The sequence below is a fragment of the Anser cygnoides genome, chromosome 8 (assembly GCF_040182565.1).
Source record: "Anser cygnoides isolate HZ-2024a breed goose chromosome 8, Taihu_goose_T2T_genome, whole genome shotgun sequence".
NCBI lineage: Eukaryota > Metazoa > Chordata > Aves > Anseriformes > Anatidae > Anser > Anser cygnoides.
Genome location: NC_089880.1, coordinates 32,373,101 through 32,400,855, shown reverse-complemented (window position 1 = coordinate 32,400,855; position 27,755 = coordinate 32,373,101). Strand labels below are relative to the sequence as shown.

The window sequence follows — 27,755 nt, the reverse complement described above, 5'->3', positions numbered from 1 at the left end:
AAGAAGGACACAAGATTTGTTTTAAAACACAAGCGTGAGTGAGGCACTGTCTTAAATCCAGCAGAGATGCATACAGCAGCTAGCTCATTTCACTCTGAATTACCGATACTGCTCGCAAAGTCTCCGCTGTGTTTTATGGTTTTGTTTACTACGACGGGGCTTTACTCTCTCCGTCAGGCACACCTCGCATTGCTGATGCTGCTGGGGGCTGGCCCCTGGCCCCAACAGAGCAGAAGATTTGCAAAGATGGCACTGCTGCTGCGCTCCGTTGCTACCTGGCCTACCTGCGCCAGAACTTGTAAAACCAAATTTACTACAGCTGCTGATGAGGCAGGGCTGAGGGGAGCTGAGACAGAGGCCACTGCTGCAGAGGGAAGCTGATTCTGCCAGAAACGGTCGTCATTATTCCCATCCCCTCCCAGTCCTCCTGCCGAGCAGGAGCAGCAAGACCAGCCCCGTGGGCCTTCCTTTCCTTGCGCCACCTTGAAAAATTGTACTTCTTACCTTTTTTTAAACATGGAATTGAGCACAAGTCAAAAGAAAATAAGTGTTCAGAGATAACGTGGTAGGGCTTCAGCATTCTTAGCACTGTGCTGTCTATGTGGGTTTACCCATGGATTGTCTTTTGTTCAGCAAGTAACAGAACAGCTAACACAGCATAAAATGTGCAGAAAGTAAGGCAATTAATAATACAAAGGAGTTCCCCATGCCCTGGAATTTCACCAAAAACAGCAATTCGGTTTAATCTGTAGCAACTGCGCATTGTCTTTGTCACCTGATCTCCAAAATCTGCAGATTTGATGAGAGTGCGGAAAAGAGAAAAAGAACAAAAGCATGGGAAAATTTGTGAAGGAAAATGTCAAAGTGTGGACTTGCATGGCTTACAAATGATAAAGCAGAAGTGACAGAAGTGGGGTACACAGAAGACGCTATGGAGAACTCAGATCTCCTCTGCATGTCTCACAACACACAAAAAAGGCTTTAGCTCAATTCGGTGGATTGAAAATGCAATTTGTTTCCATACAACATAGTTCAATTGTGTAATTGCTTGCTTTAGGAAGAAATAACGTAACAGTGCTGTGAAAGGACCGGACAATGACATACGAGGAGAAGCTGAGACAACTGGTTTGTCCAGGCTTAAGACAGGATGGCTGGAGGACACCTCACTGCTGCCTGCAGCTGCCTCTCAGAGGGCGCAGAGGTGGAGCCAGCTCTTCTTGGAGGTGCACGGTGGAAGGACAAGCAGCTGTAGGGACAGCCTGGGACCTGGGAAGGTCTGGCTGTGAAAGACCAACACCAGAGGGTGGTCAAATGGGAACAGGAGCCCAGAGAGTTTGTGAGACCTCCATCCCTGTGATATTCAAAACTTGGCTAGTCACGATCCTGAACAATGTGCCCTGAGCAGAAGGCCGGATTAAGTGACCTCTGGAGGGCATTTCCTACCCACGTAATTCTGTGATTCTATCTGTGATTCTATTAAGTGGGATAAAATAAAAACAGTGTGAGGGAAGGAAGGGAAACCCACAAGCAACACTTTCCTCTGAAGCATCCCATTCTAAGTAACAGTTAAAGATAGGGTTGATGAAATAAAGATGCAGATTAACATTTGAAATCTGATCCATTTACTGCATCTACCCCACAATCCAAGTGTATTATGCATTTGTACTCCTTAATGACAAATGCACAAAGCTTATGTTATCACTAGCAGTCTCCATGATCTATTCCCTTATGTTTTAAAATCACCTTCTATTTAAACTTACAGGCAGGGATGTTAATTCATCTGAAATAAACATCGGGAAATCAATATTAGGAGCTTCTAATTAGCTTTATTCCTTTATTTCAAACCAGCAAAACAAAGACCTACAGCATATACAGCACAAGCCGCTTCTGTTTATTAATGCGCACAGTAACATACGAGCAGAGGGACAGCCATGACCTTGACGTTTTAAACGGACTCCGTTCATTTCTATCTATTTGTCTTACTTTCTGCTGTAATTAGCAGCAGACAGCAACATCAAACAGTTATAAGGGGGAGCAGGGAGGGAATAATGCTCTACTTTTCCCATCCCTTTCCCTCGTGTGTTTTGCAAAACTTCGTATGTGGAGAGTTGCACTGATGCCTTCGTTCAGCTCAGCTGGGCCAGTATTTTTATGCATCTCTAACAAGAACAAGGGACAGAAAAGTATCTGAAAGATAAGAAAATCTCATTGTGAAGCCATAAAGATGGCTTTAAGAGTAATTTCAGTGACCCAAAAGTACTCTTCTATCCTTTTAAAAGACTGCTTCTATTTCCAGTCACTTGCATCTCTATGACTGTTTAGCAATAAAAGTACAGAATTCCTGCCTCTGTGTAGTCATTTTGCTCTAAGCAGGGAAACCTAAAGGCAGTGGTAGACTTGGAACTGAGATGGAAAAGCAGGAGGAACTCTAGTTTTCATCTCCTAGGAGATTAATTAAAACACTCCAGCAGTATAACACTGCTTACACTAGTATGAAGAAGATGGACTGTAGCGTTTCAGACTGCTCCAATTATCGCTGTTACTGTAGTTTCCAGAGATGCCTCTAAAATCTCTTTACTTGTTCTAAGATATGAAGTTTCACAAAATTTATTAGATCATCTACAGCAATAGGTTGAATGCAAATATATCAAACATTATGTTTTAAAATTACCTGAGAAAGGGAGTACGGGAAGCAATCAATACTGAAACAGCTGTAGTCATCACTTTCTGCAGGTTTTACTAACGGAGATTTCCCTAAGATAATCACTAAATTGATTTATACTCTTGAACAGGTTTAGAGCCTGGGTCACTGGAAAAATCAATACCACTTCCTATCTTGGCAGCCGTTCATCAGGCAATTTTGTTAGAAAGAAAAACAGGAGGCCAGTTGTTGAGATATGTAAGTGATGAGGGGCATCTCCGAAGTTTTTTAATCTAGTGAGAGAATCCACATTTCTTCTTCTAATCAGATAGAAAACGTAAGTGAAATAACTTCCCTGAACGTCACATTATTACACTGGATCCTAAGCCAACCACTGCTAACCAACCAGCAGGTGCTACAGCACACAGATCTGTAAATGTCATGAGGAGGATGCTTTGATTGCTCCTGCAACTCATTTCTTATGCACTTAAAAGCGGAAAAAAAGCCATCTGCCCCTTCAGCAGGGACTGTCACCTTGGCTGTGGTTAAGGGGGCATTTTGGTGCTTTAGCTTTCTAGTTTCCTCCTGAGCTACAGCTTTAGGTCTTACTGCTTAAATCCCTTTGTTATGCTGCTGTGCTTTCTCTTAGCAGTAGTGGCTTTATCTTTCTTATAAGGATGCCTGAGGTATTCATCTGCTTTTATTGACTATAAAAGAAGCTTAGGTGATGAGCCCTAAATGTCTGAGCAATGGATGGCAGCATCAAGATGAGATAAGAGGCTCATGGGGTACTGATAGCTCCAGCTTAACAAGCAAGTCTTATGTGATCTACAGGCCCAGAGAAAGGAAAAACACTTAAAAACTGTGAAAGCTATGCTGTGTGTTTGCCGATTTGGGAGGGTTTACTATTTTCATCCCAGCTGTGACAGGGAAGCTGAGGAAGCTGTGCTCCTTTCTGACTGTGTGTGTGGTTGGGCTGCTGTGGGAGCTACACGGGGATGTGCTGCACTGCACCTGGAGTGGTGTTTGTGAAAACGCTTTGACAACTAGGTGACGCAATCCAAGCTCTTTATGCCTTTTATTAACAAATATCTAACTCCTGAGGGGGCGCAGGGCTCTGAATTCCACCTCAGAGCGGGGCAGCGCCGGGGAGGGCCCGCGCAGCGCCTGAGGCGGCCCGGCCCCGCCCCGTGTCACGTGCAGCGCCCGCCGCGCCCAATGGGGAGCCGCGCTGCGCGTTCGAACGGCGCGGCCGTTGGGGCTCGGCTCGGCCCGGCCGGAGGGGCCCGGCCTGAGGGGCCCGGCCGGGGATGGAGGGCGAGGCCCGCCCCGGCCCCTACCGCGCCACCCGGCTGGTGAGGACGGGGTCGGGGCGGGTGGGTCCGGCCTGGGGCCTGGGTCGCGACAGCTCCCGGGGCCGCCCCGTCTGCAGAAGCGGCTCTGAGGCGGGGGCTGGTGGCACCGGTGGGGAGCGGACCTTCCACCCTGTCAGCAAGTACACGGGCATGAGGCAAAACCCTACATAAAACGCTTACGTGGTTTAGCTTAAAGTTCGGGTTAAAACGTACTGCATGTATAGTGACACTAATAACCGACTTATTGTAGGTATTGATATTTGTCAACATAGTTGTGATTTTATCTATATGATCATTACTAGCTATTGTTTTTATTAATTTTTGTTGTTAGCACTTCAGTCTTAATCCTCTCTTCTTCACTGTTCTGTGTCCCGTGCAGTGGAACGAAATCACCAGGTATTTCCGAGCGGGCATGCCCTTACGGAAGCACAGGCAGCGGTTCAAAAAGCACGGGAGCTGTTTCACTGCCTCGGAAGCCGTGGACTGGCTTCATGAAGTTCTGAGGAGCAACAGTAACTTCGGTCCTGAGGTTAGCAGGCAGCAGACTGTCCAGTTGTTAAGGAAGTTTCTCAAGAATCACGTAATTGAGGATATAAAAGGAAGATGGGGTTCTGAAGACTTAGAAGACAATGGTGTGCTATACAGGTACTGAAACGAAGACCAGCTAACAGAGCGCTTTTGCTTGACAATTTGATTTAATGCTAAAACTTTCCCCCCAAAAATCTCACTTTGTGTTGAACTGGTTGAGCCAAAATTAATTATTAGTACCATTTTACTCAGCTGTTTTGCAGTATAGACCATAAATCCTGCATGCTGAGGGCTTCTCTCGCACTTAAGTCTAAGTTTTCTACTTGGCATATGTGCTTCATTCAAGGGGAGGGGGGGAAGGGGGAAGAGAATTTATTGTAGTGGCTTTGTGCTGTGCTAACAGTCCTGTGTTTACTTCTCTTGAACATTTTACAGGAAGCCAAAGTGGGAAACAAAGCCTAGCCTAAATCCTTAATTTAAAGGTATTAATGGCCCTCCCTTCTCAAAGTCTGATCTCAGTGCTGTATAAATATCTCAGCATCTTCAACTTGACTTTGGAATCAAGAAGAGTAGCCCAAAGCTAGCTTATAATATGGCTATGTTTAACAACGGAAAAAAAATTGTCATTTTTCTTGAGTTATCTTCTTCAGAATCTTATGGAATCATGCTGATAAGTCACAGTTTGGGGTAAACGACTTCGTATGTATTTAATGCATTTTATTCTAAATGCATTTGCTGTCTCTCCTATTAATTACAGATTTCCTTCAACCTCTCCAGTTAAACCTCTACCGAGCTCTTGTCGAGAAAAAGAGAACTTGGAAACCTTCTCTAGAGACAAAGAAAGGCTTTTTAAACTGCCACACTTATCCAGGAGAACTGTTAAAAAACATGAATTACTGGACCCTCTGGTAGTAACTTATGTTTCTTACATAATTATAGTTGCCATGTATTTGCCTTATCCTTTAAAAAGAACAAAACAAAAAACTAGAAGCAATCATCTTTTAGTTGCACTGCATGTCGTCTTCCCTTCTAGCTGAAGAAATAAATTGTTAGTTTCTTCTAGAAAGTGAAATAGAACACTTATGTAGCTTTGATAGCAAGGCGCAGCTATGTTTTATAGTGAAATGTCTTGGTTATGTGTTCTGTTTCTTTTGTATTATTCTATAAATATTCAAGCAAAACTCGTACATGTAAAAGAGCTGGAACTGTAACATGACATTTTTGAAATGTGGTCAGCAAGTAAAAGGGATTGTGTATTTGATGCAAGATAGAAATTAGTCTTAAACTCCTATCTGAAGCTATTTTTCAACTTACTGACAACAGGTTTGTTGGAAGGAAAATATAGGGAGAGAATGTTATTAGTGCTGCCACATTTTTGAACCAGAAAGAAAGAAAGGTCACTTGACCTCCCCCCATCACACACAAGCCCATCACAGTGTATGGTCAATTTTGCATCTGAATGATCTGGGCTTATATAGTTTAAATTGTACATATGTGTAAGCAATTAAGCATCTCATTCCATCAATATTGGAGGGGGGTTGTTTTCATACAGATTTGTGGTTTTGTCACCTTCAGTTCAGAATTATTCCTAGTACAGTATTTTAAAGTATTGGGAGGGCTGGAAGGTGAAGTTCTTGAATTGACCAGTACAATATTGAAACTTACCATTTTTTTTCCATTTAGAACAAAAATCTAGTTGTTCTGTTTACTTTTTCAAAAAGATTGAGTGCAACTGTTTAGCCAGTTATTCTCTTCAGACTTGTGTGTGTGCATACTTTGTGAATTTAGATTATGATCCTAAAGAAAAACCTTTGCTTATTAAAACGTTTGATCTGTTTCTATTCTTTAAATTGCTGACTTCTGAAAGTCTTGATTAGGTCTTTTTCCATAGAGTCCTTTTTTGCTTTTTAATTGCGCATGCTTACATTCCAGTGCTGAGACTGTTAAGGTTACTCCCTGGATCATGTTTTGGAATTTAATGTTCTCAAGAAAGACGTATGTATCTTAAGAGGCTTCTTCCAGTATAACATGCATAAACCACTAATTTTCAGGAAAACTTAGAAAAAACAGAACCAGATATAACAAAGGAGAACAAAGAAGATGCACTGCACAGGAAGGAAATAAGCCAGGAATATGTGCAAGAAATTTGGAGAAATATCATTCTAATACAGTAAGTAATAAAGTGCAAAATGTGCTTGCTTGTGCGTATGCTTTCTGTTTATAGTAGCCCAACGAAGCTTTTGACTTGTGAACTATGTGAGCTTTTTAAAATCATGCTTAAAGGTGAATATTTTTATTAACTGCTACTTACATATTCTTTCCAATGTATTTTCTAACATTGGATTGTTGTACTTAAGAAATGTACTGCTGTTGGTGCTGAATTATATTTTAACACCATAGCTGTTCTTTCTTCTCCCTGTTCATACTGGTTTTTGGTGTTTGTCCCAGGAACAATTGTGTCCACAAACTTTTCTTTTGAAGTGAAATTTTATGAAACTGCAAATCAATTCATCAAGAAACCGTTGTTTGAATAAATGCAAAGTGTCTAAAACTTTTGTTAATAACAAATGAAAACAAATATCTCTTTTCCTCCTCCCTGCAGTTTGCAAACCATTTTAGGCCTCCCATCTTTGGAGGAAGTTTTGCAGCCAGCACAGATAGTTCCTGAGTATGTCATATACAATATGACTAACACAAGCAAACATGGAGTTGTTATTTTACAGAACAAATCAGGTAAGATTTTTTTTTCTAGTTTTGCTTAAAGTTTTTGGATGGTGCAGTTACAACAACATAGTACTTGACTAAGGCAATATGTTTCATAGCCTGTCTCATATACTTGCTTTTCCAAACTAGAGTCCAGTTCAGTATGCTTGTCTAGAGGGTTTTGTAGGTATATTATATTAATCTGTAAGTACACATGCATAGTAATATTTAAAATTAGTTTTATATTTGAGATTCTATTTGATGTATTTAATACATAATTGCGGTTACTTGTATTGATTGACTCTTTGGGGTTATATATAAATAACGTACATATGTTATTCATTTTAGAAGATCTCCCTCACTGGGTGTTGTCAGCTATGAAATGCCTCGCATACTGTAAGTAATAGCTTTTAAGTTCCAAAAACCTATTTTGAAAGTTGAAAGTGAAATATACTTGCATATTAAGGCCAATCGTGAATTTCATTTTCAAAATTCAAATAATTGGAAGTGCCTTGATATGTTGAGAAGCAATGAAAGCAATTCGTATCAAATTACTGCACAGGAATGTAACACAGAAGAGCTAACACTTTAGGGATATTATGCTTAAGGCAATCAAGATACCAGTCCTCTAGCAAAAAACAGTGAATTGAATGAAGTTGAGTTTCTAATGGCTGTCTGCTGTGAATTGTCTTGCTAAAAAAGGAGCATTTTTTTCTTTAGCTTGTGCTGTAGTAGACCTGAGTGGTACCAGCAGTCTTTCTACTTTACCATGCAGTTGATTTTTATGAAACTTCAGTGTCTAGCTACATTTGAAGCTTCCTTTGTCAGATGTTTTAGAAATAGCGTTGCAAACACATGCAGATCACGATTATGTAAGCTTTGCATCTTTATGAAGCAGATTTTGGAAAGATTCTGAAGAAATGGGATAATTGCACTGACCTTTTCTTTTTTTTAAACTCTCTCTTTAAATGGCTACCAGGGCATGCAAGTGTTAGATGAGTGCCTCTCAACTGAAATGCGATATGATGAGCTCTTTGTGTGTGTGTCCTTGCCCCTGTCCCTGGCCATTGCCTTCATGAGCTCCTCTGAAAGCTGTACTGGCTATGGCTCGGTGGGATGGTGTGGGTTTGTACATCTGTGTGTACATCCAGCTGTTCAGCGGGGCTGTGGTAGGTGTCCATGCAATGTTAGAGTGGCTACAGAAGTCCAGTTTGCAAGGTACACTCTTGTGAAAATGACCTTTTTTTTTTTTTCTTCAACTGCTTTCTCAAAAACATAGAGCCTCTTACATGAAGAGCACTATTTGGAAAAGCAGGACAAGGAAGAGCTTGGTGAATGGATTTAAATCAAAGTTGAAAATAGAGCTGAGTGCTGATCTTTGAGCATTTGATTTCCTTAACCCCCACATCGGTCCTGTATTTAGATCTAATAGGTCTTTGTGTGAAATGAAGGAGAATGCGAGGTTTGTGACTATTTTGAGGGATGTATAAAGAGCATAAATGAGTTTTATATTACTGGTGTGGAACACCCTCTTAAAAATGAGCAGAACTGAGTGAATTCATAGAATATTTTTTATTATTTCTGCTTACAAATGCTATAATGCTGAACTGCAATTATACGCAGATTGCTGACATGATTCTTCACTTGTGAAACAGTCATTCCTACAGGAATAAACTCATACTGTTATTTCCATAGAATTGTGAGAATAAAAACTTTGTGAATTTTCTTTCTTTGCTTCTATTTAGGGCCCAGAAATAATGACATGAACCAACCAACTTACAGTGGGTTTGAACGGGACGTATTCAGAACAGTTGCTGATTATTTTCTCAATCTCCCTGAACCATTACTTACTTTTGAATACTATGAACTCTTTGTTAATATTTTAGGTATGTATGAACTTAGAAATAACCACTGTAAGCTATAAGTTGATACCAACTGGGAGAAGAAAAATCTGTACCTCAAAGTGGACCTTGACCCTGTTGTCTGTTTGGCAACTTGAATCTGAGGAATATCATCAGTGCTGTCGTTTTGTATTACAATATTAAGTGAAATGCAATTGTATCTCATTCTATGCAAATTACTGTCTGAACTAACTTTCTAAATATTCGGTAACCATAACTTGGAAATACGTGCTCACCCTTGTCCCTCACTATTGCAGTCTGTTAACTTGCTTTATCCTTGCATGTTGGTTGCAATTATTGTGCTAGATTGCTTTTGGACTGAGCTAAATTTTTCTTATATTTTACTAACTGAGTCAATTAGTGTCTTATATTTGTTGTCTTCTCTGTTCAGTTAGCAACTTTATTTCTTTCTGGACTTGTTTGCATTCACATCACTTGCATCTTAATATATATATTTCATTTTCTGATAGTTATGTGTGGCTACATCACAATTCCAGATCTATGCAGCAGAAAACATTCTGTCCGAGATGAAACAAGTGACCCACAACCTTCAAAAATTCTTCACTTGAACTCTTTCAAGTCAACTGAATGTCTTCTTCTAAGCCTACTTCGCAAAGAGCCTGAGAAAAAGAAGAAGGAATATGAAGTTTCCAGGAAGTGGTCTGCAGAAGAGTTAGCTGTTCAAAAACAATGTGCAGAGAAATTGCAACAATATAAACTGACAAGCGAACAAGGCAGTGCTGATAATCTAATAGGAGGAAGCTGTCAAAATCTTTCAGGTTTCAGGAATGAACAAGATCCAGCTCTCAAGTTTAGGACAAGATGTTACTCTTTGGAAAGAATTGGAGGTACTGCCTCAAGTGTAAGTAATAAAGGAGAATCAGTTGTCCTCAGGCAAACTGATGTGAACACAGTCTTGGGCACAGGAAATAAAAACCAATCACTACCGCATGAGCATAAAGCCAACTCTATGTTAGCGTTTGGTTTTGATAACGCATACCAAAACCAAAATTACGGCGTGAAGACAGTGTCTGCCTCAACTCTTCAGGATAAAGAACTATTTGATGAATATCATAGATTAAAGCAAATATGCAGGTCTCAGAGTTTACTTGGCAGCAGGAACTCCAAAAGTTGTACTAGCATCAATATACCAGTTGCCGAAATCACAGTGAAGCCAAAGTCTCAACTCTGTGAGCAAAGAAAACCGAATACTTCAGTGGACATCAGGACTGAGGTTTCTGATATCACCGTCAGCAAGAGACTCTGCAAAAGTACCATAGAGCTCTCAGAATACTCTTTCACTCACTCTTGTATGTTGACTGGCACGCAAAGTAAGATGGCTTTCCAAAGCATGTTGTATTGGCTTATTGTGTTGACTAACTAATCTCTGCTTCCTTGCTTTCTTTGACACCGTTACTGTGGGTTTTTTTTTTATATCTATATAATATAACTTGTGGGTTTAAAAACAAAGTTCTGGTTGCTAAGTTGTATTGTTTACAGGCAGCCTTTCATACCTCTGCTAACAAATAGTAGTGTATAGTGTCTTTGCATTCTCAAGTGTGATTTATGAGAACCTTCCTGTTCAGGTAAGTGATGGAACTTCTGACCTAGGCACTGTCTCAGAGTAAGGAAAGGAATTTGCACAGGCCTGCCTATTGAAGATGTCTTTTTACGATCTTTGGAACGTATTTTCTGAAAATACTTTAAGAAATAACATTAGGGTCATTTCTTCATTGTGTTATGGCCTTGATTGTACAAGCAGTTTATCATAATGAAGTGAGTTGAGGATGCTCACGCAAAAAAAGGACATGTAACGTTGATCTACAATGTTAAGGCTGATTGCTTTGAAACATAGATCCTCTGCCTTGGGAGGGGAGGGAATTATTTTACTGAATAAAAAATAATCCTGAAAGTTGATTCAAATCTTAACGATAGCTGTATTTACAATTAACTTGTAGATCTCCTTCAGCCTCACTTAGAAAGAATTGCTGTTGAAGCACTGCAGATATGTTGTTTGTTGCTTCCACCACCAAATCGTAGAAAGATGCAGCTCCTTATGCGTATGATCTCTCGGATCAGTGAAAATGTTGATATGCCACGACTGCACGATGCGATGGGCACACGTTCTTTGGTAAGAGAATCGTGATTGCAGTTTCTCTTGTTTTAAAAATATTGCTGAAGTAATGCTGAGAATACTAGCAGTAATTAGGATTTAAGGTTCTTGGCTCACTGTAATTAAATACAATTAAATTGTGATTAATGGGCAGATTTTTCACTTCCACAACACTTACAAAAAATCCGGCTTGCAGCAAGCACTTTGTCTCCATCCTAATACATTTGAAATATTGATGTTGCTTTTGTTTATTTTGGGAGGGGGAGGGAAATAATTCCTTAAAAGAATGTAAATGATTGTTTGGTCTGATTTATCACCCAACTGCCGTTTAAGCTTAAAAGGTGCTGGCAAAGTGTGTGTGGACAACCTTTCTTGGGATAAATGTTTTTGTATTTGGAGTTAGAACCATAGAATGGTTTGGCTCAGAAGGGACCTTAAAGATCATCCAGTTCCAACCCCTGCCATGGACAAGGACGCCACCCACTAGATCAGGCTGCCCAGGGCCTTGTCCAGCCTGGCCCTGAACATCTCCAGGGCGTGGGACATGACAACACCTCCTGGTTGATTAGGGCATAAACCATTGCAGAAGGAGGAAGCCCAGTGACTTTAAAGACTAGCTTCTAGGTCTGAAGTAAAGCTTTTATTGGAATGACTACTGGAAGACATTTGTAGTGTTTGTGCCAAATAAGATTAAACAACAACGTTACCTGCACAAGTTATTTTAAAATAAGCCTGATAAAAGCCAGAAATGGGGAAACTGTAAAAATGTTTATAAAAAAAAAAAAAAAAACAAACTTCTTGAAACTGGTTGTTGGTGTACATTAGATCTTGGGCGGGCTGACTGTGCAGGTGTGGTTTTTTTCTATGGGGGAAGACATTACATTTTTTAAAATTTATTTCTTAAAAGAAATTACTTTTAAGATTTGCACTTCTTTGTATTGAACAATGCGTTATTTCAGTTGAGGAAAAAAATAATCAGGATTCCTCCTCTTGACCAGCTGGTGTGGGCAAGAGAGATTGCAACGAAAGTTGTTATTGGAGAGCTTGTTGTGCCGCTGTATAGAGTAGAAGGAAGGCAAATCCCCTGACTGCACATACTAATGATCTGCTAAACACTTCTAGATGATACAGACTTTTTCTCGATGTGTGTTATGCTGTGCAGAAGAAGTTGATCTTGATGAGCTGCTTTCTACACGATTAGTTTCATTTCTAATGGACCACCAGCAAGAAATATTTAAAGTACCAACTTACCTGCAGGTTGCAGTGCAAGATCACATAGAATACGTGAGGATGGCTCAGGTCGGTGGCATGCTAGAAGTTCAAGTACCTTTGCTAGCGGCAGAGTATTTGCTAATGTGGGTGGGATGGGAAAACTGCAAATAAAACCACAGTATTTCAAATGCAAACTTTTATTTAAGGTATTGGTGCAATCATAGACATTAGCTACTTTCTAATGCCTTGCAACTTGCGATGGCACTAAGTTGATATGCTTGAATGTTAAGTAAGGTAGCTTCTTATCAAGATAGTATATAATCATTTGACTACGTAGACCCTTTCTTTGATTTATTTTTTTTTTTAATTTATTTCAGGGCAAATATCCAAGGGAAGAAATTTGCGCCATACTGCCAACATACTCATACTGCAAACAAATAACTCCTCAGGAGTTTGAAGAACAAAAGGTTTCTACATCTCAAGCTGCAGTGGCAGAGCTGTTAGAGAACATTATCAAAGATAAGAACTTGTCTGTAAAAGACAAGAAGAAGAAGTTAAAGCAGGTAAGAAGGGTGGATATTTACTTCTGAGAACATTCCTGTGAGGGAAGGGGCTCAGCTGTGACACACTGGAACGGAATGTGAGCAGACTGTATAGAGAGAAATGCTTCTCTTATAGAAAAATAAGTAAATCTACTGTTCAATGTTTTTTGATTGCATGATCTGATAGGATTTTAAGGGCAGTGCCTACTACAGCATTTGATACTGTCTGGCAACAGCAGTGTTCAAACAGTGATTCAAAACCGGTATAAAAACCCTAAGATGCTCTCTTAAGCAGCGTGTTGTACTGGCAATGCAAGCTACCATTAAAATGCCATAGGTGGGCTTAAAATCTATGGAAGAGACAAAAGTAGTCAGGTTTTTTGCTGTTAAGAGGTCAAAATCTATTCACGGTTCTGAAATGTTATTTTCTGTGGAATTAGCTTTGTTTTGTAACATGCATGTTGTTCAAGATTATCTGTCACTTCTATAGCCTGCTCATGTGTTGCCTAATACTAAAGCTAAAGCGCAGCAACTCTGGCAGGATTTCCTACTGGAGGTTTTTTCTTTTTAAGAAAACCTTTTGGCAAGTGCCTCTGGCCAATTGAATAGTATTGTACTTGTCCTAGAATTTCCTAAGCAAGTCTTGTGACTCAAATTTGAAAAAGCAGCTTTTCAAAGCAAGTGCGTTTGTTCTGATGCCCCTTCCCCCTGCTTCTGCAACACTGACTTTCACGTGTTGTGAAAACTTCAGTTTAACAGGACCAAGCCTCAGAAGACAGGCCTTTTGTTCAAGTTCCCTGAAACGTCCTGCATGTAAAACAGAATAGTTAATTACAGTTACTGAAACCTAAATTTCTGAGTAAGCAAGCAGTAAGAAGTGATGCACGGCAGCACTTCAAGCAGGTGGAGCAGGGAGGAAGGAAATAAACTAATATGCTCTAACAATAAAACTTGAAGTATGTATTTAAATGTTTGGTGAGTTCCCATCGACATCCACAAGCGCTTTATACTGTAAAGGCCAAATATTAGCAAAGTTTATTTTTAAAATTCATGGAGTTACATTATAGTCTTGCCATTTGTGCAGGGATAACTACTGGCATAATAATTCACAGCTTTTTGGAGTGATTATACAGTTTTGATAATTGGATTTGGGGAAAGCCAAATGCCACAAACATGCCACTCCCTAGAGGGGTTAGATCCAACTTGCATCAACACCAAATGTTACAAATGATGGAATTTTTAGTAGACTGAATCTTACTTGACCTTACAGAAGAAACAGGCAATATGACCAAAACATCTCCAAAGCCAGATATTGTCGTTGCTCATCTGCAGGAACTGAAAAATAACTCCCCTAGTTGAAGTAGTTATTCTCTCTGTCCTGAGAGAATGCCCTCAAAAATCTGCTGAACCTTAACTTCCAGTTAGCTGAAACATTTATCATCGTGTTTCTTGAAAGACAGCTTTCCAAGCGTAAACAGAACGTGTACCGATGCTGCCAGTGTCTTCAAATGGGTGGCTGCCTTGCCTTGCTTGGAGAATAAAAGCTGGTCGTGCCTTTCAGAATCAAAGAAATGGTGACAGATGCGATAAGCTGGGCTAACTAGTATTCAACTGGTCAACGTGACCGTGAGCAGCTGCAGACTGTCATCTCAAGTGGAGATGCCGGCAGGTAGTTGCTGGTTGGAGGTAGAACGGTACAGCGTCTGCTCGTAGCGCTATTCCAGCCAGCAGGTAAACATTCTTGGGATTAAAATGAGATTGGAAGCTTTTCTCATTTCAACAGAAGATGAAGTGCCTGACAAAACTACTTCCATCTGATTCACTGTTTATCAGTTGTGAACTTATAAGCACAAAGGGCTGCGGCTTTAGTCAAGTTTCACAGCAGAAGTACTTTACATACTGATAGTCTTGCTCTTGCTGCTGATCCGTATCTGTACTGGGTTTTATTTTTTGTAGTGGAGTCCTGTTTAATAATTTTCTTTTGCCTGTTTTCTAGTTTCAGAAGGAATATCCTCTGATCTACCAGAACAGATTTCCAGCTACAGAAAACGAAGCAATGCTGTTTGAGAACAAACCTACCATCAAACAACCAATGCTTAGCCTGAGAAAACCAAAATTTCGTAGCCTGAGATATTAATTTCACCATACTTCAGCTGCATGTTTACTTGGATGGATGGATGGATGGATGGATGGATGACTTACCAAGGGGTGCTTTCTATGCAAATTTGGTAGTGGTTGCCTATGTAGAAGGAAGAAATGTTTACATGAACACTGTGCTGAAAAGTGCCAAAATAACTTTTTTCTGGAGGTTGCTTTCGAATGACTTCTAAGAGAAATATTTATCTGTTTACAAATTAATCAATGTATTGCGCTCAGTAGAATAAATGTGAAAATAAGCATGAAGCTATTGGTAACCAAAAAACTGTATACAGGGTTTTCATATGGGAAACTAATGATATGCATATTGCAACTTTATTAATGTCTGTTCAGGAATTTGTGCCATTAATTATAGTTTGTGTGGAGTTTTAATTATTTGTTTGGTGTGGGTAAGTGCCTTCCTTGTTTTCACAAAATACTTGTCTTTAAGCAAAACAATATTCTTTAAGTTTGGGACTAATTTAAAAGTTGCTTTTGTTGTTTCCAGGGGAGCCAGAAATTCACCATAAATAAATTATCTGCCTCCTTAAAGTACTTACTTTCTTCTCATCTGTAAAATCTGCTTTTTCATATATATTTATTTATATTAAAAGTGCTAGGTGTGTTTGTTTTCCTGGAATACTTATTTTGGATGTACTGATACCATCTGTCACTTCTGTCATTTTGTTTGAGAAGTATGTGAGATGTGACAATGAATAGAATCGTAATACACTACATTTCCCTGTATTGTTTCTGGATTTAATCTGGAATTCAGGGTTGATTCTCATGGGACCAGGACTGCCCCCACAAGGTGGATCTGCATTGATATTTCTGTGAGAACAGCTTAGTCTTTTCATAAAGAAGATCCCAACTTAATGTGGGGGGACAACTTAAAAAGCCGTAAATGGTGAATGCTGTTGGTGTTCAATATCAGGTTTGGAGAGAAGTGGATGCTTCTTCTCCCCCATATTGGTATCCAGATGGATAAATCCTGAAATCCTTCTGTCTGTATCCCCAAAGAGATGCTGATAGCATGTGGGTACAACCAGGGCAATTAATGCAATTTTAAAATTTAATGAAAAAATCCCTTTCCTCTTAACAGGGTAAAAAATAACGTAATATAGGAAAATTATGAACCTTTATATAAACGTTTCACTGAAACCTTAAAAAGTATTGTTATTTTGAAAAGCTGTGATTAGGAAGAAACGTTGGCTGACATGCCAAGCATGTGCTGCGCTGAGAGACCTATGGATATTGCTGCTGGCATCACTGTTACGTGCTGGAGCAGTTCCAAGTTCTGTGCCTTGTAAGGCTTTTGTAGAACTTGGGCTGCAAGAAGGAGCACTAATGGACCTGCCACTCAGTCTGAACCCTAACTTTCGTCTCCTGAGAGGACAAGGTGAAGGTGATAACGGGGCTTAAAAGCAGTGTTGTAATGGTGTAGCCACATCTGTGGATGGTTAGACAGTGGAGAGGTGAGAAGTAATGCACTTGAACTCTCAGTGTTACATAGTGTAGCTCAATGTTCCCGGGTGGAGTGAAGCCACCACGTAAAATAATTTCTCTAGATTCTTGTTAATATCCAGTGTTTTCTTTCCATGTTCCGATACTGTGCCAGACCTTCCTTACTAGTCAGGAACTATGTAAATCTGTAAGTGTTGGTGGTGCTGGGTTTTCTGTCAGCCATATATATACATATGTCTGTCAGCCATACATACATATATGATATATATATATGATATATGTATATATATATATATATATATATATATATATATATCCAATTCAGGGTCTTGAATGTTAAGTCTGTGTGTGTTGCTATGCTTGAAATTTTTCAAATTTCTCTGGTTTTCAGGCCCAGAGTCCATGCTGTTTCCTGCCCCACGCAAAACTGAAGCTTGTTGTTTGGGTGGACTTGGTGCTGCATAGTACTGCTTTCTTCCGCTGCTGCCTTCAGCTGAAGGCTTCCTTAACCTCATGCCACAATCACTCATGTGCCATAACCTCAAACCACTCTGCATTTTACAAGGAATGTGTCTGTTTTACACATTGCATTAGTGCTTCTAGATATAAAACTTTTTGCTTATTCTGGCTGTATTTGCAAAAAAAAATGGAAGGGATGCTCTGCAATGTTGGGCTGTATAAGATGAAAGATTTGTGAAGTCCACCTTTATTTTCACTTTTAATTTTTTTGTGTTTTTTTGTTTGTTTGTATTAAGCAATTGTGTGCTTCAGGGAATCAGATACTTTCGTGATGAGCGCTTTTCCTTTGCGCAAGTTACTTGGTGGTTATCTCAGAGCTGTGAGCTGTGCAGTGTAGGCATGTCCAGTGTGCTTTTTTGTCTCTCCATTCCAAAGATGAACTGAACTGCCATGGTACTGCACATGCAGGTTCTTACAGGAATTGTCATAAAACCAATCATAAAAATTAAAATGAAAGCAAATCTCAACTACTTGTCTCTACCTGGATTCTTTTATTTTTTGCATTTCTTGGGGACAATCCATACCGGAGTTGTGCTAATCTAATATTATCTGCACAATGTTGAGCCTCTCCAAAAAGCTGGGTTGTTGTTTTTTGCTTTGCTTTTTAAGATTAAGATAGGGAGAAAAGTTTTTACTTTAGAAGTTGGAATAAATGATTTAGAATAAAAGGCTTCATAATCGTTTTTTTCATTTTACTACCTGAAATTTGTCCTACGATAATTAAGGTTATAATTTTGTTCCTGTGCACTTTAAGTTGAATCTAAAAAGGTTTTAGCCTAAAGCAGTATTTGCTAACACTTCTCTCCCACAACCTTTGTGTTGTGGATGTTTAGCCTGGTTCCTACGTGAAGAAATTCATGTGAAATACCAAATTAGTCCTATGTTAGCTTACAGAGGTGTGGGAGTTACTTTCTGGTAGCTGGAGCACATCTGGCACGGTGCACCTTTTGCATTATATTTTGTTCTTTATGAGGAAGGTTTTGTAAGTGGCAAACCAAGGTAAGCCCAGTCTCAGCCGATGTTAGTAAGTGTTTTGATGTCCTGTAGGTATCTTTACACTTTACGTAGCAGGTGATGGATGTTTGTAGTGCCTATAGACAGCTTCTAAAAATCCCGTACCTGCCTAAACTTCTACGTACTTTCAGCCTGGTAAGTGTTGCATAAATGCTTTATTTTGTGTGTATCTGTGTTCCAGTTAAGCTAATCAGGCCAGAAGCTCGCATTTCTTAGGATTTAGCTTTCAGCTGGCTGCCCTCATTATTCAGAGTGCTTGATCCGTATTACTTAACGTCCCCTTCTGAGGTTTTGACAGAAATATAACAAAACCTTGAATAAATAAACAAATTGACCTGCAATGGGGCATTCCAAATGAATAACAGATACAAATTTAATCTCAACCTTAGCTATCACTTCCTCAAGTGAGAAATTTTACTGCAAGCTTTTAGTATTATTTTTAAGTATTGTACTGCAAACCCCATAATTCTGCATGGGGAGCAGCTCCTCAGATGTGAATTCACGATTGCCTGTAAGCTATCAGCTGCGTACAGTGGGGAGCAGCAGGATTACCCGCTGCTTGTAGTTCTGCTCTGAAATCTGACGCTAGGCTGGATTTGTGGTTGACTTTCAGTGACTTGAAAAAACGATTCAGGGCGGACTGCAATAGCGTACGTACTGCTAACGAGGATTCTGCTCTGGGGATCTAAGCAAAGGCTTTACTGGAAGTTGTTCCCCTTTGCTTTGAGACAGCGGAGTGCAGCGAGCAGAGGCTTAGTGGCTGCTTCTCAGACTCCAGTCTCTCACATAAAGACTGCGTGTGTACATGCTGTGGCTTCTCAACTTCTTTCATGCAAGAATTAAGCTCATATAAACTTTTCTAGTCTTCTTTAAAAATCCTTAATTTGTTTTGAGTGTTTGGGTTCACTTGAAATGGACTGGATTTATTTGAAAAACATGTTCAGCTGAAATGTAACTTCCAACACTGGTTAGCTCTCGTAAATACGGTCTTCACGTGAGCAAATCAAACTGCTGGCTCGGCACGTGGCTGATGTGGGTGCAGTCATGGCAGGCTGTTGTGGTTTGCAAAATGCGCTCACCGTTTTGCATAAACAGATCCCAAACTCTATTCTTTCTTGCTTAAGCGTTTAGGAGCTGTTTGTGCTTGCCATCTGTAATGCCACCTGGTCTGCTGCCAGTCAGAGGTAACAAACTTTTCTGCACAGAAGGCAGGAGGATGTGCTGTTACTGGTGCTTAGCATCACCTCTTTTTGCTAATTGGCGTTGATGACAGCACCTTTTTAGTTGTTACTTAAAATGACTAACAAATCTGTAACACGTTGCTGGGTTATATGCTGGCTGACGCTGGTTGCGGTGTCGGTGCCACATCAGAGAAGGGTCCGGGTCCAGCGCCGGCTGGTGACACAGCCGGTGTCGCGGCACAGGAACACCCAGGTACAAAGCAGCCGGGGAGCTGTGTGGCTGAAATGCTCAGGGCTAACCTCAGCGTGAGCCACGACAGACGGCTGGGTGCCCCAGGTGCCTGAAGCACCAGGACAGAAGCTGTACACGAGCAGCCGCTCGGGCTCGTCGCTCCCGGCAGGAGGACAGAGGAGAGCCGTGGGCGCCGCTGGTGGAGGCCGTCCCGCTCCCGGCTGGTGCCCCCGAACAGCTCTGGCAGCACGGGGCTGGGAGGTTTTTGTGCTGCCTGGTGGATGCTGTCACCATGGAAACGGTGGATTTTCGTGACATCGAGGATGAGGACGCTGTTAGGAATCCTTCTGGGGTTAATTAAAAATCTTGTGTTATTTCCACTGTTGGAGAGGCCTCAAACCAGCATGCAAGTTCATGTTGAAAGCACTCGCCCCTAGGATGCCTCCCCAGACAAATTCCCACGTAATTAAGGTTGCTCAATAGGAGGGGTTAGTGGGAGGCCTCAGCCAAAGACCTCACGGAGGCAACTCGGTAGCTGCTTCGTCAGCAACGCTCTGCCTTGGTCCCTCTACGAGAGCCGTGCCGAGGTTGCTGCTGCTGTGTGATTTACGTAAGCAGTACGGCGGTACCGCGGGCTGCCGAGGATCACTGGTATGCCCATGTTCAAACCTTCAAGCAAAGCGCTTTCGGGGAGAATTCTTGAATTATCAGTAGTCTTTTTACATGCTTGATTTACCTATAACTGTAACATTATAATCAGCAACCTTCAAGTTAGGCATGGGGACCTAACTTGGTTCCAAAGTTTATTTCAGAACAGGAGAACCACAGCCTCTCGTTGAAAAATTTTTGTGTTTTTTAAATTCTAGGAAAAATATATATATATGTATTTACTGCTCCCTGTAAATTATTAGTCTGCAGGTGAGACCAATTTGTAATGAAAAAAAATCTCGGGACAGAGAAGAAAGGTGGCAGCCAACGCGTGGGGGCGTTAAGAAGGGCGATATTTGACAAGGCCGCGCGGTCTGTGGGCACCTCTGGCACCGCTCGGTTTCTGGGTGAAGCACCAAGCCGTGCTGGGGATGGGGATGGTAGCGCGGGATGGGGCGGCTGCAGCCGGGACGTAAGCACCATTGGGCTGCTGAGGGGGAGAGCTGAGGTCGCAGCCGGTGTGTCAGCGCTCTTCTGCGGTTTGTTTCCTTCTAATCACTTCTGCCTGGGGAGAATTTAGGTCTCTGAGAAACATTTAAAGCCTCTTTTTGTGCGAAGGGCAAGACAAAACCTCGCCAAGCACCGGGAGGATTTGGGTGGTGAAAGCCCCTTCTGTTCGCAGTGGGGAGCTCATTGGCTGCGGGTGGGTCCTGGGGCTTCCTCCAGCGGGACTTACCGCTCACATAAATCCCAGCACGCTGCCCCGGGCTCACCCTCGGCTTCGGCAGCCTCAAATCCTTCACCGGGGAGAGAATGTACAGCCAGTGAGTATTCCTGCAGTGCTCTCCGTGGGAGCGGGTGCGTGGTCACACTGGCGAGCAGCACTGCAGCTCTGCCCGGAGTTCCCCAGGGCCACTGGCAGGTCGGGGACAGGGCTGAGGGTCTCTGCAGGAGGCGAGGGCGGTTTCGGTATATGGGTGCTGGTGCTGCTACACCCCGTGAGTGGGAGGTGGGGGACCAGCTGCCCCCCAGGTACCGGGAGAGGGCCCCGGCTTCCACGGGAAGGGCCACACGGCCGGTGTCTGCCGTGTCGCCTCCTGCTTGGAACGATCAAAGCTCAGCTGTGTGCTCAAATGCACTTCGCTTATAAAAGACAAAAAAGAAAAAAAGCTAACCCAAGACCTGGCAGATACAAGTTGGATTTCTGATTCTGAAAGGGAACCCTGCTTTCTGGCCACTCACGATGTCCCCAGGTTGTCCCTTGTGCCTGTCGCAGACCGGCTGGTGGGGGTGAGGTGTTTGCTGTCCTGCCGGTGTTTCCTCCTCCTCCTCTGTGTGCCCAGACGCTGGGCCTGGCCCCTCTGCAGCCTCCACTCGCTCCCTGGAGCCTTCCTTTCCAGGAGGCTGCTGCCTCTCCCTGCTGAGCTCGCCAGTTATTTGCCAGCCACAGCTTTTTCCACCCGAGGTCAAAAATTGCTGGCTCCCAGGGTTTGCCAGAGCCTCACTAACCCAGCTCTCCTGACCCTTTCAGAGTGGAGCATCCCGCGGGAGGGTACAAGAAGCTCTTTGAGACGGTGGAGGAGCTGTCCTCTCCGGTAACCGCCCACGTCACAGGTTGGTGTGCCCTCACCGCCTCCTCTTGTGCAACTGTGAGCCCCGTCCTGATCTCGGGAGCACCTGGGCCACCAGCTCCCCGGGCCTCAGGGGCTTCACGGGTCCGGGAGCAGTGGGTTAAATGCATCGGAGATGAAGGCTTTGGCAGGGCTGGCGTACTTGGGGTGGAGGAAGAACAGATTGGTTGTGGGATCCTTGGGCATTTCGGTTTTGGGCATTGTCCTTTCCTCGGACTTTATAAAGGGAGAAGCAAATGGACCAAAGGGCTCACGAGTATGCATGATCTTTTCTTTAAAAAACAAAAATATGTTTAATAAACATAGGATAAAGATAAGGAAGATAAAGTAATTTGAAGGTTGTTTTTTTTTCCTCAATGCAATAAAACTGCTTGGTCAGACCAGTGCTGGCCCCAGCACTCAGAGCGCTGTGTCTCCCACAGGCAGGATCCCCACCTGGCTCAGGGGGAGCCTCCTTCGCTGCGGGCCCGGCTTGTTCGAGGTCGGGGCAGAGCCCTTCTACCACCTCTTTGACGGCCAGGCACTGCTGCACAAGTTCGACTTCAAGGAGGGGCACGTCACCTACCACCGCAGGTACGGCGACGCTGCCCGGGGGGACCCGGCCTCGGCTCGACCACACGAGCTGGGGACGGGCGCTGCCATCCCGTGTGGGCAGGCACCGCTGCTCGCGGGGCCGTGCAGTTACTGGAGGAGCTCTGGCGGTGAGGTTGCCAAAACCAGCTGACAATAACCGAGTCTTGCTCATACTTGGCAGAAATGCTATTTTTCCCACACAAGTCACTTTTTATTTTTTGCGATGATGGGTTGCTTGACCTGCTGCACTGTGTCTGGGAGCCCAGCGTGTCCTCAGGCCGAAGCGGCCGAGCTGGGAGCCACTGGGTATTCGGTGAAGGCCAGCGGGGGGGAACTGGGACGTGTTTCTGGCCAGCTTCAGCTGACCGGGGCCTCCCTCCTGCTGCGCCGGTGGGGGAGAACGGCGGCAGCTTTGGGACCCCTCATGTGGATCATGGATCGGGCGGCTGCCCCAGGCTGGGCTGTGTGGGCCTCTGGTTCTCACAGGCCTTGTGAGGCTCACCACTAGATTACTTGTATTTATTTTGGTTATGTGGCCTGACACGTTCGTGTGACCATACCTGTGCTGCGCCTTTCCCCCAACCCTCTCCAGGTTCGTTCGCACTGACGCTTACGTGAGAGCAATGACGGAGAAGCGGATTGTGATAACTGAATTTGGCACCTACGCCTACCCGGATCCATGCAAGAACATTTTCTCCAGGTACCGAGGGGCCCCGAGAGGACGCTGCAGTCCTGTGCCGTGGGGCTCCCGCCTCCAGAGCCACTGACCTGGCGCTGCCTTCCTCCGCTCAGGTTCTTTTCCTACTTCAAAGGCGTGGAGGTCACCGATAACGCCCTCGTTAACGTCTACCCTGTCGGCGAGGATTACTACGCCTGCACCGAGACCAACTTTATAACCAGAATTAACCCGGACACTTTAGAGACGATTAAGCAGGTAAGTCTCTAAGATGTGAGCTTAGAGAAGAACTTTGTGCAAGGCAAGAACGCGTTCACCTGGCAGGGCTGGTGAGCCCATCTCCTGCCCAGGGAGCCCTGACTTTCTGCATCTTGCCCTCCAGGTGGATCTCTGCAAGTACGTCTCCGTCAATGGGGCGACGGCACATCCCCACGTTGAGAACGATGGGACGGTTTATAACATCGGCAATTGCTTTGGAAAAAATTTTTCACTTGCCTACAACATAATACGGATTCCCCCACTCCAGGCAGGTCGGTTAAACGCACCTGTGAATAAGCTTGCAAAAATTTTGTCCTTTAAATCACTTTTTGTTCTTCAAATGAGTTTTGTCTTTATTTTTTTTTGTCATCTTTTTTTAAAGTTATCTTTAAAGCAGTCATTTATGTGACTTCTGGATCACGAGCTTCCTTTGTGTTAAAGGCAGAAGCCTTGCTGGGCAAACAGTATTAAGGCAGGCAAAGTAGGTACGGATGCCACTTCTCCCATAACCGTTGGACTGTCTTATTGCAGACAAGGAGGACCCGATGAACAAGGCGGAGGTGCTGGTGCAGTTTCCTTGCAGCGACAGATTTAAGCCCTCCTACGTTCACAGGTAACTTGTGCCTGGCTCAGGGGACTGAGGGCGATCTGGTTCCTTGCTGCATGCGGCGTGTTCCCATGTTGGAGCAGCTGCTTTAGAGAATGAGCGTTTGGTGGCAGAGTCCTCTTCTGTGGTGCTGCTATGGGACAGTACGGGCACACTTGTGCCACCTTGCTGGGGTTGCATGCTCTATACAAGTTGCACACATGGCTCGTCCTTGCATGTAATCAGCAACTGAAATGAGGGGAGGTACCAAATTGGGATGTTTGTACTGCTGTAAGTTTAAGCTCTGCTCTGCGTGCTGTAGCCACAGAGCCACATGCTCCAGGAGCTCGATGTGCTCCCCGTGTGTTTCCGAACAGCTTCGGACTGACCCCGAACTACATTGTGTTTGTTGAAACCCCCGTGAAAATCAACCTGCTCAAGTTCCTCTCCTCCTGGAGCCTGTGGGGAGCCAACTACATGGACTGCTTCGAGTCCAACGAGACCATGGGGGTAAGCGACTGGCAGGCCGCACCCACCCATGGGCCAGGGGGGGTCTCCTGTGTCCACCTTGATGTGCTCACCTGGAAGCAAAACCGAACTGCTGCCATCTTTCAGGTCTGGCTTCACGTGGCAGAGAAGAAAAAAGGGCGGCTCCTCAATATCAAGTACCGCACCTCGGCCTTCAACCTCTTCCATCACATTAACACCTACGAAGATAACGGATTTCTCATCGTCGATCTCTGCACCTGGAAGGGGTGAGTGGAAGGTGGCTGGGGACCGCAGCCGGCGCCACCATCCCAGCCGGCAGGGCCGCGCATCCCGCTGACGCACAGGCATCCCCTCCTGGCACCCAGACCGCCTCCGTCGGCCGCTCTGAGTATTCCTCTTGGTGATCCTTTGACTGTACAGCGTGACAATTCCCCTGCGGTGTGGAGAGCCCGGTTCAAACTCATTTTCTCAGCCCTTGTTTGCCTTCGACTTTAATCTCCCTGTGACTATCGAAGGGCTGATGCTATTTTAGCTTCTGGGGCTGCGGTCCTCAGAATCTGACTCAGGCTTGAAGGGTGCTTTTCACGTGAACACAGAGAAACGCGGCCCCAGGGAGGTGTTTCCCAGGGTGCAGGCAGCTCCAAGCCAGGCTTGTCCTGGCCGCTGGGAGCGGGTGCTGAGACCCAGCGGGTGCTGGGGGGTGAGCGCCCGGCTCGCTCCAGCTGAGGAGCTGGAATGAACTCATGTCATCAACCGCGTTTTAGGGGGAAAAAAACTGCTTTGAAACTCCTCACTTAGAAATGACATCTGTTTTCTGTCTGTGATGCTGTCTTTGTGCAGGTTTGAGTTCGTTTACAACTACCTCTATTTGGCCAATTTGCGGGCGAACTGGGACGAGGTGAAGAGGCAGGCGGAGAAGGCGCCGCAGCCCGAAGCCCGCAGATACGTGCTGCCCCTCAACATTGACAAGGTACCCGCTCAGCTCCCTGCCTGCAAATGTCAGTGTCTGCACCACTGCTGCAGCTTGTGGCCGAGTGCTCCAAGTGCTCTGCCAGGTCACGTTTAACTCAAGCTAAACCTTCTAATGGGAGGAAAAAATATTCTTAAAGCGTGGGTCTTCCCAGAAACTTTTTATTTCCCAGAGCTGAAAATATTCCATTCGATTTCCTGCATGTTGCTTTTTGAATCAGCCCACGGGGCAGCAGCAGAGCACAGAGGGTGCTGCTGGCTGGCGCTGGACACACGGTGCTCATGCTGGGGACTGGCATGGGGAACAGAGATGGGAGCAGCAGCAGCCAGGGCGCATGTGGCCAAACCCAGCCCCAATTCGTGGTGTGAGGTCCGCCACGCAGCCAGCCTGGTGCAAAGCTCTCCGCCTGCAATCGCTGCATGATTTCCAGCTTCCCAAGTTGTGGGCCTCCTCCTCCTCGCTGGGCAAGCCCTGTCTGGGCTGGCAAACATCAAATTTCTGCATTCCTTGTGCTCACAATTTGCTTCCCTCTTTCATGTGCCCCACCTTGTGCTGTCGAGCAAAGTGTGCAGCCCCCAACAAGCCTCTGAATCTCAGTGAGGGGGAAGAAGTTACGTGCATGTTCACCTATAAGCACAGTGAGGGCTGAAGTGCAGGATGTGTTCAGCCTGATAGATAGCATTCTTATTACACTGACAGCTAATTAATTAAGAAAATGGAAGAATCAACCATTTCCATGTTCGTGCAGCTTCGCGAGGCTCTGTTACTTATTGCTGTACAAATACATTCAGAAATGTTTCTCCATTTCTCTTGGATGTTCTTCCTCGTCCCAGGCTGACACGGGCAAGAACTTGGTCACGCTGCCCTACACGACAGCCACAGCGACGCTGCGCAGCGACGAGACCATCTGGCTGGAGCCAGAAGTTATTTTCTCAGGCCCGCGCCACGGTAAGGTGACAGCTCCGAGTCACAGCCAGAGACACCTCAAGTACCGTCAGCTGGCCGTGTCCTACTAATCCTCATGCATACGTGCGTATCTTTGCAGCCTTTGAATTTCCACAGATCAATTACAAGAAATACGGTGGGAGACCGTACACGTACACATACGGGCTTGGACTGAATCACTTTGTTCCAGACAGGGTAACTATCAGCAACCGGGTGAGGCACATCTTTTTGATGAGCTCTTGGTTTAAGTACAAGAAAGGATATTTCTGAGATGTGGTTTTAATTTTCCCACCCTTAGCTTTGCAAGCTGAATGTTAAAACAAAGGAGACCTGGGTGTGGCAGGAGCCAGATTCATACCCCTCAGAGCCCATCTTCGTTTCACATCCGGATGCCCTGGAGGAAGATGACGGTAAGAGCTGATTTTGGCCTATCAGTCGCACAGTTGTTTGAAAAGTGTGTGTCTCCTGGCCCCAGACATGCTGTTGGCAAAACCAGCCTCCAAAGTTGTACCAGGGGCCTGCAGACAGCTCCTGGGTGAGATGTGCCTTATTCTAACACTGTTGGCAAGTTTCTGAGAACACTGGGAGAAAAAAAAAAAAAAAAAAAGAAACAAAAAAAAGGAGAAAAACCTCTGTGCTTAGATCATCTGCTATCCTCATTTCCTAGCCTTTTTCCATCAGGAATAACAACACTTAAAGAATTCCAGATGGCCAAGCTTTCTGAAATTAAACCTGTCTTGAATCAAGCATTTTACTCTGACCCCCCCCCCCCTCCTGTAGGACTGGGGTAAATTCTGGCTTTGTTGCTGGAAGACGTAGCTGTATTCATGCCAAGCACTGTACACATTTCTTCATACCTCCCCAGCCCTGTACCTACTTTTCAAAGTGGGTAGCAGCACTACGTTTGAAAGGTTATCGACTTATTCCCTGAATTCCTCAGCTCTGAATAGGACTGTATGAAGCTGGGAGAAGCCTTGGCTCTGCTGACCGGTGATTTTTCTTACCTACTAGGGGTTGTGCTGAGCATCGTGATCAGCCCCGGCACAGGGCCGAAGCCCGCCTACCTCCTGATCCTGAACGCCAAAGACATGAGCGAAGTTGCCCGGGCTGAGGTGGAGGTGAACATCCCCGTGACTTTCCACGGACTCTTCAAAAGAGCATGACTGCTGCCTGCAGCCTGGTGCGTTAGGTTTCTTCCAGCTTTGAAAAGGTGCAGTTGCCATTTGCAAGCACACCAAAAGTGACGCTGAAGGAATTTAGGTCATTCCTTTGTGTGGCTATTTAACTTAAGACTGAGTGTTTTGGTTTTGTTGATGATTCTTCAAAATACTTATCCAGGTATTTTTCAAATGTACTTTGTGGCATAATTTCAAAACGTACAGTACTAAGAACTATACAGTTAAAATAACGCAAGTTTTCTTTTACAAATTCAAACTTT

General features: G+C 44.0%; 2 protein-coding genes across 6 annotated transcripts; both read left to right on the top strand.

Annotated features, from left to right (window-relative positions):
* The first annotated feature begins 3,836 nt into the window (after positions 1-3,836).
* DEPDC1 (DEP domain containing 1) lies at positions 3,837-15,868 on the top strand. 5 transcript variants are annotated; one of them, XM_067001253.1, is made up of 12 exons: positions 3,837-3,996; positions 4,376-4,641; positions 5,282-5,432; positions 6,576-6,694; positions 7,127-7,257; positions 7,579-7,623; positions 8,973-9,113; positions 9,599-10,459; positions 11,087-11,259; positions 12,364-12,540; positions 12,831-13,016; positions 14,992-15,868. In XM_067001253.1, exons 1-12 carry the CDS (start codon positions 3,952-3,954, stop codon positions 15,130-15,132), a joined length of 2,436 nt encoding a protein of 811 aa, XP_066857354.1. In that variant the 5' UTR covers positions 3,837-3,951; the 3' UTR covers positions 15,133-15,868. The 5 variants fall into 5 exon arrangements, with proteins under 5 accessions (XP_066857354.1, XP_066857356.1, XP_066857355.1 ...); XM_067001255.1 differs by having other exon boundaries at positions 7,576-7,623; positions 9,626-10,459; XM_067001254.1 differs by having other exon boundaries at positions 7,576-7,623; positions 9,599-10,438.
* A 4,632-nt stretch (positions 15,869-20,500) lies between these two features.
* RPE65 (retinoid isomerohydrolase RPE65) lies at positions 20,501-27,731 on the top strand. Its single transcript, XM_048062118.2, has 14 exons — positions 20,501-21,013; positions 21,721-21,803; positions 22,243-22,393; positions 22,986-23,093; positions 23,186-23,327; positions 23,452-23,599; positions 23,859-23,940; positions 24,291-24,423; positions 24,529-24,668; positions 25,243-25,372; positions 26,206-26,320; positions 26,418-26,512; positions 26,616-26,727; positions 27,329-27,731. Exons 1-14 carry the CDS (start codon positions 21,003-21,005, stop codon positions 27,478-27,480), a joined length of 1,602 nt encoding a protein of 533 aa, XP_047918075.1. The 5' UTR covers positions 20,501-21,002; the 3' UTR covers positions 27,481-27,731.
* Positions 27,732-27,755: the final 24 nt, after the last annotated feature.

What these genes read in the sequence shown, in the direction of transcription:
- DEPDC1 (XM_067001252.1), top strand. Translation starts at nt 3,952, where the DNA reads ATGGAGGGCGAGGCCCGCCCCGGCCCCTACCGCGCCACCCGGCTG. An exon ending in CCTACCGCGCCACCCGGCTG is followed by an intron (nt 3,997 to 4,375) that starts GTGAGGACGGGG and finishes TGTCCCGTGCAG; the next exon opens with TGGAACGAAATCACCAGGTA. An exon ending in TATGAAATGCCTCGCATACT is followed by an intron (nt 7,624 to 8,972) that starts GTAAGTAATAGC and finishes GCTTCTATTTAG; the next exon opens with GGCCCAGAAATAATGACATG.
- RPE65 (XM_048062118.2), top strand. An exon ending in CTTTAGAGACGATTAAGCAG is followed by an intron (nt 23,328 to 23,451) that starts GTAAGTCTCTAA and finishes CTTGCCCTCCAG; the next exon opens with GTGGATCTCTGCAAGTACGT. An exon ending in GATCTCTGCACCTGGAAGGG is followed by an intron (nt 24,669 to 25,242) that starts GTGAGTGGAAGG and finishes GTCTTTGTGCAG; the next exon opens with GTTTGAGTTCGTTTACAACT.